At 39.0% G+C, this 17,568-nt stretch overlaps 1 protein-coding gene and 1 long non-coding RNA gene across 3 annotated transcripts in view; one reads left to right on the top strand and one right to left on the bottom strand.

Annotated features, from left to right (window-relative positions):
* Positions 1 to 17,568, top strand: part of LOC105920400 (calcium-dependent secretion activator 1) — a 710,204-nt gene that overhangs the window by 208,705 nt on the left and 483,931 nt on the right. For both annotated transcript variants that reach the window (XM_036151653.1, XM_036151654.1), the window contains exons 7-9: positions 8,973 to 9,084; positions 9,169 to 9,305; positions 11,600 to 11,666. In XM_036151653.1, coding sequence (XP_036007546.1) covers positions 8,973 to 9,084; positions 9,169 to 9,305; positions 11,600 to 11,666 — 316 coding nt within the window. The remainder of the gene's footprint in view (positions 1 to 8,972; positions 9,085 to 9,168; positions 9,306 to 11,599; positions 11,667 to 17,568) is intronic.
* LOC118567195 lies at positions 1,642 to 3,527 on the bottom strand. The gene is made up of 3 exons (XR_004933536.1): positions 3,422 to 3,527; positions 3,132 to 3,267; positions 1,642 to 2,496 (listed from the first exon to the last, which is right to left on the bottom strand). It is a non-coding gene; the product is annotated as an uncharacterized LOC118567195 (long non-coding RNA).

The following is a 17,568-nucleotide window of genomic DNA, read 5'->3' as shown; positions in this document are numbered from 1 at the left end:
TGTATATATATATGTATATGTATATATATGTATATGTATATATATATATATATATGTATATGTATATATATATATATATATATATATATATATATATATATATATATATATATATCCTCAGCCACATCTTTTAGAAATCATGAGAATTATTCGTCATAAAATATTACTTATGGAAGGTAATTCCCCAGGATCTGGTTTGTAGTGTCCTTTTATTTGCGCACCCATAAGCAGAGCAAAAGTTGGGCATCCTGGGACGTAGCTATGGAAGTTGTCAGGATGCAGACTGTAGGCTGCAGTCTGAGCCTTGCTGCCTCTCTCCCTTCCCTGCTCAGAATGATTGTTGCCACCTGTCAGGCTGCAATCAACCTCAAACTGCTCCCACCTGGTTCCACCCTTATTTATACTCACCTCAGTCTGTTCTTGCTCGCCGGTCCGTAGTGTTCTTCTCCTGCTCAGTCCCTGCCAGAACCCTGCATCAGCTCAGTTTTCATGTTTTGCTCCGTCAGAAGCCTTCACTTCAGTTTCGTTCCAGCCAGCCTCAACTCTAGACACGCTTCTGTTCCTGCTCAAGTTCTCTTCTCCTGTTCACGTCTCCTGGGTTCCGTTCTACTCAAGTTCTCCAGCAGTTCCACGGTCTCAAGTTCAGTTCCACGGTTTCACGTTCTCCAGCAGTTCCACGGTCTCAAGTTCAGTTCCACGGTCTCACGTTCTGCAGCAGTTCCACGGTCTCAAGTTCAGTTCCACGTTCTCAAGTTTCCCCAGCTGCTCCACGTTCTCAAGTTCCAACAAGTTGTTCCACGTTCTCTAGTTCCTGAGCTGTTCCACGTTCTCAAGTTCCTGCAGCTGTTCCACGTTCTGTTCCACGTTCTCAAGTTCCCGCAGCTGTTCCACGTTCTGTTCCACGTTCTCAAGTTCCAGCAGCTGTTCCACGGTCTCAAGCTCTCGGTCCTGTTATTCTGGTCTCAAGTGCTCCACCCTGGTCTCAAGTCTTCAGCTCCGGCGTTCCTCCCTGGTCAGTCTCCCCGCACTCCTCCTGTCAGCCAGCTTCTGCACCCTTTATCTCCGTCCATAAAAGACTCTGGTTCCTCTCATCATTCACCTTCCAACCTGTTCAATAAACTCACTTTAAGGACTAGCTCTGTGTGTGTGTGTGCTGTGTCCGGGTTCATCCAAAGACAAATCATGACAGAAGTTTGCTAAGTTTCAATACAAAATCTAAATTATGTATTAAGTTAGACAATCATTTAATTCAATCAATTGTTCCCATGTAGCCCCTAAAAGGGTGACGTTTGTTGCGCAACAACAGCTGTAGTGGGAGTTTGTCAATCTGACATAGAATGCGGTCAGCGCTGCCTTCCCCTTAAACACACACACACATGCACCGACAGACCTGCACCCCTCCTCCTCCTCCCTCTCCATCTTGGAGAAACTCCACTCTAGTCACTGCTGTCCAGCAGGGTACAATTTTTTCGTCTCAGGATTTAACAATCTTTACTGCCTGATGACTGTTTTCAGGTGGAGGTTAATATTCAGTTTGTTTTGTTTACCTGCATGCCACAATGTTTAAGATCAGGTATGGTATTTTTCACCTTGGTTTATTGCTTGTCAGTTAGAAGCACTCAGGAGCACTTCAATACCCAGGTGAAAATGTGTTTCCTGTGGAAGGTGTCAGGGGCGTAGCCAGAATATTTTTACCGGGGTGGCCAACATGGGGCACAAAGCTAGCGAGGGGTGGCCAATAGAAAACCCTTTACAAACATACTATACTATATACAGTACACAACCCAACCCCGTCTTGCTAACACTTAACAGGAATAAGTAGGTTTAGAAAATAGCTGAAAATGCCTGTATACATAAAATAATCGACTCAAATACTTGTTCACACAAATGTACTTTATTTAAAGTTCAAAAACAGACAGTCACAAAAAAAAACACATCAAATTGTGGCATGAACCAATAAAAAAGTAATTTTCTTAAGTCTTACAGTAACCAAGACATTTTTGCTGTTACAGTGCTTGCGTATGAAATATTTAACAAACAGGTTATGGATTTACCTTTCTTACATATGAACTATTAAATACACAAGTAAATCATTTATTTATCTTGCACATCGTTAGCCTCATTGTATAATTGACTAAGTCATATTTGAAAGCTTTTGGAAAGCAAGGACAAAATATTATAGGAATAAGCACATATTTCATGTAACAGCAATTTCAGGGAAAACAGGGAACAACAGTCATATTTTGACTACAAGGTTATACTGTATGTGTAAGAAACAGTTATACCTTTACTTAGTCTGAAACAAAAATAATTACTTTTACAAAAATAACTTCCCAGCAAAGATCCATAGGATCCATCTCTGGTTACCAGACTCAGTTCAAGCCATTTATATGTGTTGTACCAGTCTTTAGAAAAGCATCTTCTTCTGTCCCCTTGACAGGTTCGAGATTTTTAGTTGTGGCTGCTTGGGCCGTTCTAGTCTTGACTGGCATATATCTATAATGAAAAAGGAGCAAAAGTCTGTTATTCTGACATTAAAATGATGATGACAATAACAATAAATAATAATAATACCAGCCTCCCCATAGTTATGATCATTTCTAGCTGTATTAATGGCCAATAGGCATTTCGATTCAGACAAATAAAACTAATTATATATATATATATATATATATATATATATATATATATATATAAAACGCATAATTATTTGTTTTATTTTTTTAAGTGTATATATTTAAGTGAGTCCGTCACAATAAAAAACAAATACACTTAACAAAACATACAATTCTTCCGAGGATATTACTTTCTAGACAATTCATTAATTTCATTATTATGGCCACATAATTCCTGTCGGTGCAGGAACACCTGCTTTCGCTACAGTTTTAATACACTGTACATATGTGGACACACTGTATATACCTTATGCACCTTTTCATCCTTTGGCACCTTCTTTTGTTTATTAAGCCGATGTGTGACAAGTGAATTTCTCCACTGTGAGATCAATAAAATCTATCTATCTATCTATCTATCTATCTATCTATCTATCTATCTATCTATCTATCTATCTATCTATCTATCTATCTATCTATCTATCTATCTATCTATATGCTGCTCTATCTGTTCCTCACCTCCATCCACCCCCTCTTTCTCCTCCTCCTCCTCCTCCTTCGTTCTCTGTTGCTCCCCTGTCATCTCTTTATCTCCTTCTGCTGTTATTTTCTTCTTAAAATAAGAAGACATGTCTGTGGACTTTCACTTCGTTGTCTGGAAATGGACAAACCATACAGAAGCACCAGCTAGCTACGTAACTCTTTGAAAACTTTTGAAAAAGACAACAAAAGCCGCTGTAACAGGAGCTGATACAGTTCATATATCACCCTCTTCTTTTACAAACGAATGATTTGACTTATTTACTTACCGTTAGTCTTATTCGCTTTCTCCCTTCCTTTTATCACCGTTTAAGGGGGGCACTCGCTGAGCCGTAGTTGTCTGAGAACGCAACAGCGCAGCGGCTAGAAGGGAGGGGGAGGGAGAGGGAGGGCGGACGGGCGGGCGGGGGAGGGGGGAGCGGCAGGGTGAGCTACGGTGCACAAGAAGGTCAAGAAGAGCGGCTGTGCTGCTGGCTGTGCATAATGCGATGAAATGCTAAACTCACGCTACTACCATTTACACTGGCGAGTGGGGTGGCCAGTGGGGTGGCCAGGACATCGCCAGCGGTGGCCGTGGCCACCCCTGGCCACGCCCCTGGAAGGTGTCTATCATACTTTGATAAGGGATTATTTCATCCTGGAGGAATTGTACTATTTTCATCAAAACGAATCAGTTTAAGTAGATTTGGCTTCAGTAGGACACCTTCCACTTGAGGTCATTTTTAATCAAGCAAAACTTGCTGGAGGGACTATATATTGTGTATCCCTTCAACACTTGGAGTTTTGATATTGCAAGAAAGAGCAGGAAATGGATGCTGGGGGCAAAGGTGTTTCTGGATTTCTCACCCAAACATGTTGCCTAACCTCATACATGGTGTAGATAGTAATACTGGTTAAAGATTTTGCAGTAAAGGAGAAACAATGATCAGAGGTAAACATTTAAAATATACATATTTAATTCATTTGGAATTCCAAAAGGAGACACAAAACTTACATTATCATTTCACTGTATTTCGCAGTATATTACCTTCTGCCCCATGGTGATGTGAGTGATTCTGTCTGTTTTGCACTACTCTGAAGACATCTTTTAAAAGGCTGACTGCCGCTCCTGCTTAGTTTGGGGGGGGGGAGGGGGTGGTCCCAGACTTGGAGGCTATCTGTTCTCAAACAAAGAGACTGTTCTTCTTCGTAAAGCTTGATTTAGTAGTAAAACCTGTCCTATCAGTGGTCAAGCCAAATTACCTCTTCAACCATAAATCGCAGAACTATCCAAGCAGCGATTCGATTCGGCCTCTGCAAACATCGGTGGATGGAATGCGGGACGAAGTGAGCTCCTTCTAGGGCTGCCTTTTAGCAGTGGAAAACTTGGTAGGCGATAACTTTCAATGTATGTCCAAACCTGAAGCTGCTGTTAAGTCTCTCCAGGCCCCAAACACATCCTTGCTGGAACGACTGGAAAACCTGGAAAATCCATCTCGCACTTCCAATCTACGCATACTTAACATACCTGAAGGCAGTGAAGGCGGCCAGGATACAACTAAGTTCATCTCCAAGCTGCTTAGGGATGCCATGAAGGACGACTTATTTCCCTCTCCCCCGGAATTGGAGTGTGCACACAGCACAGCTGGACCCAAGCCTGCAGTAGGACGTCCACCGTGGCCCTTCCTCATTATATTTCATCGACGCTCGGAGAAGGAGGCCTCTCTGAGATGGTCTGGACAGCATGAAGTAACGTTTCAGGGAACCACCCTGAGAATATATCAGCTTCTGTTAAAGGAGCTCTTTACTAGATAGGTGTGTCATTCCGTCTTCTTTTCCCTGCCCGTTTTAAAGTTATGTTTAAGGGAGAAAGCCACTTGTTTGAGGCCCAGGCATTCTACGAGCGTTGTGTTGCTAACCAAACAAGTGTTGTAAGATAGAGAAATATCCGATGGCAGTGTTTTTTTGAATGCCATTCACTCACTTTAAGGGTTAGAATTTAACTATTATAAGTTAAAGATTTGAACGTCTGTTGCCTTGTTCAAATGGTCGTTATCTCTCGTAATGTTGTGAACTTTAGCCCAAAATCCACACATAATCAAGTCGGTCACTGTACAATGTGCCTAGTGGTGCTTATGCTACCCACTGAATATAGCTGCTGTTACTGTCTTAATTCATTATTCAAAGTGTGTAACTCCTGCATGCTAAGTTTTTCGGGAACCTTCCTAAGACAGTCCAAGTTTACGTATGGCCTATCGGAAGACCTTACATATGTTTAAGAGACAACAGTTGGCTTCGATCAGAGAAGCGAAGATACAGGTGGGGTGGGTTCTAATAAGGGTTGGGTTTAGGGTTGTTTTTTCCCATTCATACAGCTGTTTTGTGTTGTTTTTTCTACCTCATTTATCTCACGAGTTCGAACATTATGGATGGGAAGTCACGCGCCTGCGGAGGGAGCTGGGTGGGGCCGCTGGGCCGGGACAGGTAAAAAATTGGATCATTATTGCTGATATATCTAACAGCGGTGTTGGAGAGGAGGACTCAGCGGTTCCCTTCTGTAGTTAGAATGTAAAGGGCTTGAGAGGACCAGTGAAACGGGTAAAAATTTTCGCCCACCTTAAAAAACTAAAAACAGAAGTAGGATTTCTACAGGAACCGGATCTGGCCACTGCAGACCATATTAAACTTAAGAAGCCTTGGGTGGGACCAGTTTACAGTGTACAGCGATACTAATTCATAAAAACATACAGATCACTTTAAGCAACTCCATATCAGACCCAGATAGCCGATTTGTAATAGTAGCCGGTTCCTTATTTAACACTCAAGTTACACTGGCTTGCAATGTTATGCAATAACGCCATGATAAATAATTGATCTCGGATTGGATTCTGAACAGTGAAAGGTAACAAGAATTCTGTCCTGCTGCAACATGACACCCTCAAGGCTTGGACGGCCCTTCTTCTCTCACCAGGAGGTCAGCTGTGACCCCTCCTTAAAGATAAAAAGTCACAGCACAGACACAGACTCTCTCTTCTTCAGCTCTCTTCTCCACACACTCCTCCATCAACAGAGGACCAGCACTCAAGGAGAGGGGAGGGGGGGGGGGTGCATGTGACTGGAAGCCTGCAGGAGCCATGCATGGGGCTGGAACAGGCCCTGAGCTGAGTGAGAATGAACCTTTCTGAAACTCAGTTCCTCCCTGGCATAGGGAGAAACTGCCAGCCGATTCAAAGATAAGTCTCTCACTTCTGCTTAAAAACAGATGCCGAAGTGAAGGAATCCCTCTATGCCAGCTTTGTTTTGCTTTCTCAGCGGACTCCTGACGGAGCTGGTTTCCAGGCAACGCAGAGCTGAAACGCCGGCAGCGGAGCCTTCCCCATGCAGAGGAGAAATCTGCTTAAATCGCGACTGCAACCGGTTCAGAGAACGTGGTCACACCAGGCCTCCGACCCGACAACATGGCAGCAGAGCCAAGCGCTAGCCCGCTAACGCTAGCCAAGAACTTCCTCCTTCAACGCTCCTTCCGTGAATGGCCAAAACTGGACAGAACTGACACGAGACAGAGGTTTGGGCAGCGAGCTGAGGGTGAAGTTAAAAGGTTTATAGGGAAATGTTTGTAAACCATGGTGTTTAGAACAAAAGGGCTCACCGGGAGCTTGCGCTAGCCAAACTGCTATTAGCCTTGCTAACTTCCGTTTCTGACATTTCAAAAGGAGTTTGTTTTAAGGAATAAAGCGTAACTGTTCTGCTCTGCCATCCTCCGATGGTGTTATGAGCCTTATTCCCACATCAATATGATAAATTTATGCCGGTTTTCAAGGCAATTTTGGTAACTTTATGTTGTAACCTCTTACCCACCGAGTTGCTACAGCAACCCCTAGCGCCCGGAGGTAGAATCGCATAAACAAAGGCAAGCGATTCTGAATTAAATGATTTTACAGGACAAACCGGTCCTCAGAATATTAATTCATAAAATAATGTTCTGGTTAACTTGTGCTTTCCATTGTGAATGGGTTGAAACGCATCTCAAATGTTGTTCTGAATTAGTTAAGCCTATTTAACCACAATTCACATTGTTTAAGGTGAACTATGGTTCTTTAACTTAAACAAATATTATTTCAGCAAATAATGTTTTGTTCAACTTGGGCTTTGCATTGTGAATGGGTTAAAACACATGCCAAATGTTTTTAACTCCATTCCACGCTTTTGAAATCAGATATGCAGTGAACAAGGATTCACTGAAGTATTCTGATGAGTATCAACCACTTTGTTTTGTCTTTTGTTTCCTTTTTTTGCATGTAAATAGTTCCTTAGCTTAGCTTCTTTTATCTTCATTTTGCTTAGTAGTTTAGTTAAGTTTCACTAGCCTAGTCAAGAGGATTTATTAATCGAAGTATTGTGTTAATTCAGGTAAACAGCATTACATAGTGATGTTCTCTGGATGTTCATTTTATTTCTGTTATTAAATTCTTAAACTTGAAAAGAAGTTGTCACTCCTTTATTCTATGTGTGTGCAGGTTTTGCTGTTAAAAGATGGCTAGTGCTCAAATTCATCCCTTTCAACCATTGTCTTGATATCTGCTTAAGAGCTGATCATCACCAGACAATACTTAACAGACAGAGGGTTATTTAATAAACATTAAATAACTTTAAACAGTGTATAATTGCACAACACATATATGCTCCCAACTGGGACGACTCCGCTTTGGTCACCAGGTTAATCTCGGCTCTACCGAAATGCTCTGAATCACTCAATAAAGTTAAGCCTAACGCGATCACAGCAGAATGGTCAGAAGAACTTGGGATACATATCTCTGATGAGACCTGGAATCATGCACTACGTAGAGTAAACGGGTCAACATCATGCGCTTGACTTTGACTAATTCAGTTCAAGGTCCTTCATCAGATTCATTACAGTAGAGCCAGACTCAGATTTATTCTACAGTTAGTGAAACCTGTGCACGTTGCCATATAGCTAAGGCAAATTTAACCCAGATGTTTTGGTCCTGTAACAAACTGCAATTTCTGGTCCACAATTTTTCAGACCCTTTCTGAAGCTTTTGAAATTGGTGTCCAACTTAGTGCTGAACTGGCAAGATTTGGAATTCCAGGGGAGGGCATATCACTAACACATGATTTTAAAAATGTGTTGGCTTTTTCAACTCTCCTTGCCCAAACAAGAATACTACTAGCGTGGAAATAGCACCCATCTAAGGCTTCTCTTTGGTTGAAAGATCTGTCTCTGTTCCTTAAATTAAAGAAGATCAAATTTTGTGTTAGAGGTTTGACCCAAAAATTTTACAAAACTTGGGCCCCTCTACTAACTTATCTTGAGAAACTGGATGCCCTTCCTTGAGCCCGAAAGTCACGCAGAAACTGGCTCTGCGGTGTGTGTACCTGCATCCCCGGCCTGGCGGCCTTGGTGGCTCCTTATGGTTCTGGTTCTGGCAGTTGTCAGTGATTAACGTGTGCAATGTTTCTCCTTTTTTTTTTTTACCCATTTTACCCATGCCCTATCTTGGTTTATGAGCCCATGTTGGTACGGACGCTTGTTCACATGCTGTCCACGTTTCTTAGTTTTGTCCTGCTCTATTGGGTCTTCGTGCTTGTGATTGTTTTTTTTTTTTTTTTTGCAGCTGTATGTATAATAACAATAAAAAGTAATTAAAAAAATAAAAATGAAAGTGAATAGTAAGTAACTACGTAGAAATAGCCTTATGGAATATGAGTTATTGTTTAGCTGGATTCATCCTGAACACCTCAAATGCAGGTGTACACAAAGGCCATCTTAAGATATAACACAGCGTCAACTTTTTTGTAATTGTGTTTTCTTTTTTGTAGTTGGGGAACCCAAGGTGACTTCACAACCACCCAGCCATTACCTGCTGTGAAGGTGAAACTGTTCACTGAAAGCACAGGAGTGTTGGCTTTGGAAGATAAGGAGCTAGGAAGGGTTGGAAAACACATTGCTTAAACAATTTATTCATTTATACCTTCCCTTACATGTGCAACTAACATACAGAATTCCCTTTCCCAGGTTTTGCTTCATCCCATTCCTAACTGTCCCAAACAGTGTGAGCTCCATAAAATGGTAGTCTCTAAAGGCTGCCCAGATGACCTCAAAATAAAACTAGCTATCCGCATGGATAAGCCACAGAATATGAAGCATTGTGGGTAAGTGACAGTGAAAGTCTATATTCTCATGATCTCAGTCTGTCATGATCTCCAGGCGTTTGTGTTTTGGACTGATTCTTTCCAGGATTATGCCTTCTTTTGTTTATGATGCTTTAGTGTTTATTTTCACATTTGTAGATTAGTTAGGGCTTCTGTGCCTACCTTATTTTTTTTATCACTTTTGCATTATGTTTTGTTAGACTTCCTCCTGCTTTGCCTCCCTGTTCTGGCCATGTCAATTTTTCTCCCTGTGCTCCATGTAGCTCAATGCCCTGCCTTTCTTGTTTGACTTAATTAAACCTTTCTTCATTCACTACACACACACACACACATATATATATATATATATATATATATATATATATATATATATATATATATATATATATATATATATATATATATATATTCCAAGAAATATAGGCAGGGGTGTTTAATAACAACAAAAAATATAATCACACTATTATTTTATTGGGTATCAATAATTTAAAGATAAATATTGTGAGCTCAAATAACAAAATGCCTAAGACTATCACCTTGTTGAGTTTATATTTATTCTATTTAATAAGGGACATAAAATTAACATGAGTATATTAAGCTGGCATGCAAATATGCCAGATTCAGCCACAAGGGCTCATTTTCATATGCAGTCCCAGGTTGATGGTAAAGAAAAAGGACAAATAGCAGGTACATAGACAAACACATACAGTAGGATGTAACAATTATCAAAAATTACAATGTTAGTATCAAAACAGGTTAACAATAATAAGAACATAGTATAAACCATACACAACAATTTGTTAAAACATTTGTTAGTACATAAAACATCTTAGTTTAGATCATCAGTGCAATTTTGGTTATTCAAAAGCAACTATACTTTACTTACAGTAAATGATCTTTTACTGATTTAAGTACCTCTTACACAGATTGGAATAAATATCAGTTAATCAAAAATCACTGAAAAGTTAATATTAGTTCTATATTTAGTATAATTTATATATACTTGTTTTTAAAACAATGTATTATTCAAAATTCCATAAGAACCATAACTGGCTCATTTGTTCAAGTATTAAATCATTTGACTTTTTATCAGGGCATTATTTGTAACATAACTTTTAGTTGGCCAGAAGTGTTTTAACATTTGACTGACAAGCATTTGTCGTTGCACAAGTGTGTCTAATTAGAGAATTTCTTCTCTCAGCTGGGTTTGCCTGTTCAAACTGCATTTAGAGTTAGAGGGGGAACAACATGATAAGCAGTGAACTGTACAGAGATAAAACAAACAATTGTGAAGCTGGGGAAAGATGGGAATTATTCAGTTATTGCACAAACATTTGGAATGTTCTGAGGAGGAAAGAAATTACTGTGGCACTAAGAAACAGTTGCCCAAAGCGTAGACTGAGGGAAACATCTGTAGCTGATGAATGAAACACTGGGGTTTAAAACATCATAAATAGCTGATAGTGACTTCCACAACAACGTCCAGGGGGCAGCAGTGAAGATACCACAATCTACTATTTGCATTTTCTACCATAAAAAGATACAGAGGTTAAATCAGAAGATGCTAAATAGTTATTGTCAAGAAGAATAGAAAGGTCAGATAGGACTTTGCCTGATAGTACAGAGATGAGAAATTCTGGAGCAAAGTTTTATAAACAGATAGAAACAGACAATGATAGAAATAGAGATTAACCTATACTTGCTTTAATCACTTATCATTGGTCAGGAAATAGTTGCTTAGAGAAATGAAAGCATGAGACTGAGTCCTCTGACTTCCTGTAAAGCACTTTGAATTTGGTGGTGTACACATGGTGCCTTCCAGTCATATTTGATAATTTAGAATATTCTTAAAAGCTCAGTTATTTCACTAATATACTTTGATCAAATTTTTAAATTATTTACTTTCTTTAAAGAAATAATAAATCCTCTCGACATTTTTAACAAACAGTGGTCACTGAATGAACCGGACTTTGCAATCCGATTCAGTCAGATAGTCATTAGTTAGGTGGCAGCACATGTCTAATAGATTCACTTAAAGTTTTACTATATAATAAAACCTTTTTGAAGATATATGTTAGAGCTATTGTTACAATGTTGGTCTTGCAAAAGGCCGAGCATTTCCTTGCAGTGATAATATTTGATCAGAAGAGGTCAGTGTTTGCACTACTATCTACAGTTTGGTGCACTGGATCTCTGCCATGTTGATGGCAGCAAAAATTAATGCCAAAGCAACATTAGAAATATCACCATAAACCATTCTATTCAATTCCTCCTCCTTCTTTTTCTCCCCACAGGTATCTTTGGGCATTTGGTAAAAATGTGTGGAAAAGATGGAAGAAGAGATTCTTTGTTTTGGTCCAGGTAGGCAGGATCCTCATTACTTTTTTGATCAATTCTAGACACACTGTAATTTAAAATGCTTACAAATAGATCTTGCATTGCAAGCATCACATAATAATAATAATAATAATAATAATAATAATAATAATAATAATAATAATAATAATAATAATGTGGCCTTTGGCTGTTTTCTGTATAAAAACAACTCGTTTAAATCTAAACTAGTTGGTCAAATCTAGTCAAATCTAGCTTTCACTAAATTTGAATTGCAACCACTATATGGTCTGATCATAATTTATGCATCTTTAAACAGCTACAGTAGATAACATTTAATAAAGAAAAACTGGAAATGTGTGAGTGTTCATTTAAAATAAATAGTAAACAGAAAGAAAATAACCAAAAACAAGAACCCTCTGACTTGATCACATTTAGAAAATAAATTTAAAAAGAAGCAAGATCCTCCTTTCACATGAGCAACACTTTATGAGTCGGCCATCATTACCAGCCACATGTTGTGTGCGTTGAGAAAAAGAGATGCAGCCAAGCTGTCCTGTTTTTGGTTGTCAGATGAATGATGGAGAGGCCAAGCAGGCTTTTGTCAGGGAAAGAAGGGGGTGCAGGAGGAGGAGGGGGTTGGGTGGAGGATGAGGTGGCAGAGGCCATTTCCTGGTGGCTCCGCATTGCGAGGTGGGCAGCAGGCGGTAGAGAAGGGGGTGGGCGGCAGTGGGCCTGTCTCCTATGCATTAGGGAGGATATGTCTCAGAGCTACAAGTTGACAGGGGATTGACAAAGTCGAGTGAACACTCGCTGGTCTAACACTTGCAGCTAGAAAAGCCTGAGCGCCGCCAACTTGAAGCCTCCCACTTGCTCCCAGCTAAATATATAGCAAGTGACAAATACTGGTCAATAGACTGTACACTCATGTGTATGTGTTTGTTTTTATATCTGTCTTTGACTGTGCATGAAGTTTGAGCGCAGAAACAAAGGCACTGTGTGTTTGATGAGGCTAATTTAGAGATGCTGTGTTTCAGAGCTAACGACTCAATGGATATTCTTTGACCTTGCTCACAGTTTTGTTTCTCTTTCTTGATGGCAAACATTTTAACAATATTTTCTCATTTCACCTCAGGCTAAGGCTATTTTCACTATTTATTTTTGTAACTGATCCAGTTCAATCCATGTATTTAAAAAAAAACGTCTATTGACATCATTCTCTTTAAAAGGTTAATTATATAACTTTTTCAATCTAATGGTGATAAGGTTCATGAAAACATCAATTGCATATTTTTAAGTCTTTTTGTCAATGGAATCAGACTGACTCTGAATACCATGAAGTTTGGAAAAAAACTGACTTATTTCATTTTCTAATAATGAAAATGTGCCGTTGTCGTTCTCTTCTGATTTCTGGTCCATGTTGTGCAAGCTGTTACATCAACGACTTTAGGAGAAATAACCAGAATATCATTATTTCAGATAAAAAGAACTAAAAAATAGTGATTGTGAAGAAGAAGAACTAAAGGTAATATTTCAGATGGACTATAGTATTATGTCACATTCAATTCAATTCAATTCAATTTTATTTATATAACGCCAATTCATGAAACATGTCATCTCAAGGCACTTTACAAAGTCAACTTCAATCATATTATACAGATTTGGTCAGATTATACAGATTGGTCAAAAGTTTCCTATATAAGGGAGCCAGTTGATTGCATCAAAGTCCCGACAAGCAGCATTTACTCCTGGAGAAGCGTAGAGCCACAGGGAGAGTTGTCTGCATTGTCCATGGCTTTGCAGCAATCCCTCATACCGAGCAAGCATGAAGCGACAGTGGAAAGAAAAACTCCCCATTAACGGGAAGGAAAAACCTCCAGCAGAACCGGGCTCAGTATGAACGGGCATCTGCCTCAACCGACTCGGGGTTAGAGAAGACAGAGCAGAGACACAACAAGAGAGACAAACAAGCACAGAAGCACACATTGATCCAGTAATCTGTTCTACATTAGATGGTAATAGCGGGTGATCTGTCTTCCCTGGATGATGTCACAGCTAACATTGCATCTCTCTATGTTGTTCTCCAGTCTTTTGTTTACATAGCCAGCCAGGCCAACTTCAGGTCGAACTATGCAACTTTTGACATTTAAATAAAGGAGAAGCGTCCTTATTACTATTACAAGGCTGAAACTTGACTTCAGAATGGTGAAAGCTAGTCATATTTTACATGACAATTCTATGTCCTGAACAAGAAAAGACTTTTGGATGACTGGTGAGAAGTGATCCACGCAAAAGAAAATAAGTCCAACAAGCCTGTGCATTCAGAGTCATGTTAAATATTAATTTGAGCTGACAATGTTTTGATTGTGGGGTTCAGTGGCATTAACCATAATTTTTACAAGAAACTCTCAACTCCAAATATGAAGTACACATTGTTGAAGTGTTCTACTAATCGTAAAACATACCCTGCCCAATTTTATAAACCTTATTTTTGCAAACAGGAAATAACCTTTGAAGTCTTCATATTCTTCTCATCTTGTCCTGGTGACAAACAGTATTTTATATTCATTAAAGTATCCAAGTTTCACTTTCTGTGCAGTCCTACCTAATCAAAATAACATTGTACTGTTTGTACTTCAAAAGAATCAATGGGAAGAGGACAAAAGAAAGTGTCAGGGCTAAAACATTTCTACATATCTAGTATGAAAGTTCTGTGATTGAGAAACAGTGAAAATCCAGCAAAGAGCTGGCACAGGACCTAAAGGCTTTATTCTTGAGTTGATCATCTAATGTATGCTCAGTTTTCAGGGGAATTTGGGGGGAATTTTCTGTCTATAAATCTGTAGTATGGTCTTAGACTTGATGAAAGAAATGACAACACTATACAATATAGTAATCTTTTTTTATCATTGCAACATACTTTACATTCCAATGAAATGTGTCCTCTGCATTTCACCTATCCCATCCCCAGGGAGCATTCTGGGGCTGAGGGTCTTGCTCAGGGACCCAGAATAACAGTATGTGGGGGAACATTGCCTTGCAGCCTCTCGAGGCTGCCACTAGGCTATCACTCCCCAAATTAGGTTGAGTACTGTCTTCACTTTTTGTTAAGATGTGTAAGAAGCTTGAAAAATAATTCTGAATTTCCCCTATTGCCTAATCTCACATAGAAAATGTATTAACCCAGACCAGGTTCCTCCAGCCCTACTCAAGAATAGGGTCAAACTGACCTTACATGAGAGAGGTTTTGATGTGAAACACAATGCTTTTCAGTGATTGACCGAAGGTTGAGGAGAAATGGGAAGGTTTTCTCTGAGGAAGCCTAGAAAAACTGAAGGGCAGCGACATTAATATTAAGGATATTAATAATATTAATATGAACGGAGTGGGTCTAAACGAAATATAATTTCACTTTTACAAACCATGAACCACGCCTTTAGGAAGAAGAAAAAAGGACACTTCAGCTTCCTATTTACAGACGCACTGTATCAGATCTGTAAATTTAACAAGGCTTTCGCTCATTTTACACACATTGAATGGACTCTTCTGTCCAGGGATCTGAACTCTCATGAAATGACCGTGTAACACATCCATTTCCCTGACTGCATACACACAAATGCCACACATGGCATTCCTCACTCAAAAAAATAACAAAGTCCATAAGGGCTGTGGATGATCCATTCACAGTACTATTCATTCAGAGCTTAGTCTAAACCCTTTCTTCTACAGAACTGTTTTGGTTTCTTTCACAGCTTTTGACCATGAGTAATTCCTGCACAGTTAGCGCTAACAGAGCAGCAGGAAGAGTGATCAGTTATAAATAACGAACATTTGAGGTTTGTTTAATTTGATCCATTCATGCGGGTCTATCTAGAAACAAAAAATATGTTTTACAAGCATAAAGCAGACAGCTATAATGGACTCAGGAAGGTGGAGTTTTTTGGACAATCAGAGCAAATTGTATATTCATCAGAAATCCGTAAGTGACCACAGAGCCGTTTACTTGTTCTCCTTATATTACACAGTTGCGGTATGTTGAAATAATAATGGGAGAACAGTTGTGTGTGTGTTTTTTATGTTTTAACCCACTAACTGAACTATGAGTTAGTTCACTTTTTAACAAACGTAAAACATCTCTACTTCCTTGTCTAGTCTCCATTATTCGTATTTTTTTCTTTTTTATGTTTTATTTTTATAATTTATTTTTTATTGTTTAATTTTGTTTAACTTTGGTAGCCATTTTAGTTTTAGTCTTTTGGACTAAAATGCTTTTTAGTTTTAATCAGATTTAGTCATTTCTGTATGTCATAGATTTTAGTCCAGGTTTGGTCTATGAAAACTAACAAAAGTTTTAGTCAGTTTTAGTTAAAAAAAAGTTTTTTACCAAATTAGGTCAATAGGTATAGGAAATCGGAATCAAATTTGACAGGTTATATCAAGTGTTGCAATTCATTAAACAAGTAACCTTAATGCTTTTGCAAAATAACTAGATTTGTACACTGCCAAAAATATTGGTCACACCACCAAATCAATGGATTCAGGTCGTACAGTTACTTCTATGGCTGCAGGTGTATACACTTTGATGTAGAGAAACTTGACTGGTTTAACACCTCGTAACACATTATGAGCTTGTAGATCAGAAATTTTCATCCAATAATTACTACAAAAGGATGGTTTTAGACATACAAGATGGGTGCGATTTGCTGGGGGGGGATTTACCCCCCCCCCTCTCTATTTGTGACGTCCCCCCCTCTGGTCTGAATAAGTAATATGGATTTTTAAAAATGTATATAAATTAGACCTCTCAGTTTTAACACGTTATTAACGCGTTAACTTTGTTAGACCACAATGGCGACTTTTTTTTTGTTGTTGCCGTTAATTGCGTGTCAAAACACACACACCGTTCCCTAATGTTTTTTCCCCACCGCGTTCTCCGGACTGTGTTTCTTTTATCCTCGGCGCTTTCCTTAGTTTCAAGAGCACTAGAGAGTGTAGCAAAACAGACCCGCGCTAACTGTTGCACAGATTGTTTATTTCATGCGACTTTGGACTTGTTTTATTCTAAAGGCGCTTGTAAATTTCATGAGTCACGGGTTGCATTTTTTTGGGCACGTTTCTGAAAGTGAAATAGCTTATTTGGGCTCTAAAATAAGTAACAAAAAGGCTGTTATTAAGAGACCTGCCTTTGTATCCATCTGAAATATCCCTCCGCCATAGGAGCCGATGGTAGTAAAGGCAGACAGAGCAACGCTGCACGTATTTTCTGCAGTTTACGGTGCAATAACCGGTGATAACTGCTGAAAGTATATTACTTGGTGCAGATCACCATTTTGAGCAGACATTGGTTCTGAAGATGAATTTTTAACATGCTGATAACATTGCAGAAACGCAACCCATAAACCATACTTTAATGCTTATTAATTTGTTTTCTCTGTATCTGACAAACTAAGGCTGAATTAGGTTGCCAAACAAAGGACCTGGAGTTACTAAACAGTTGCTAAACAGTCTCTTTCAGGGTATTAAGCTCCTGCCCAGTTGCAAGCAAAGTGTAAGACTGGAATGACCTGGAAATTTAAAACCTTTTTCCAGGCTTAAACTGTATGAATATGGATATAAACAGCAAGCAAAAATATTGTTGTTGGTGTGAAAGCTCAGAGAGAATAAAAACGAACAATAAAACTTATGACTTTGTTGAAATGTACAATTTTTATTAATGTATATGTATATGCCTAATACCATGTCTATCTTTGTTTAAGAGGCAAAAAAATATATCGGCATGAAAACAGGTATTTATTTACAAATTTATTTACACGTTGTGTAAACATCAGGGCGTCATGAGTAGTCATTTAGCCATCATAGTCCAGAGTTTAACATTTGGCACTAGGATGTTTTCATTCCAATTCTCAAAAGTGCTTGAAAAATAACAAAA

The sequence above is a fragment of the Fundulus heteroclitus genome, chromosome 20 (assembly GCF_011125445.2).
Source record: "Fundulus heteroclitus isolate FHET01 chromosome 20, MU-UCD_Fhet_4.1, whole genome shotgun sequence".
Taxonomy (NCBI): domain Eukaryota; kingdom Metazoa; phylum Chordata; class Actinopteri; order Cyprinodontiformes; family Fundulidae; genus Fundulus; species Fundulus heteroclitus.
Note: the sequence above shows the minus strand (reverse complement) of the source record. Positions and strands in the feature narration are given on the sequence as shown.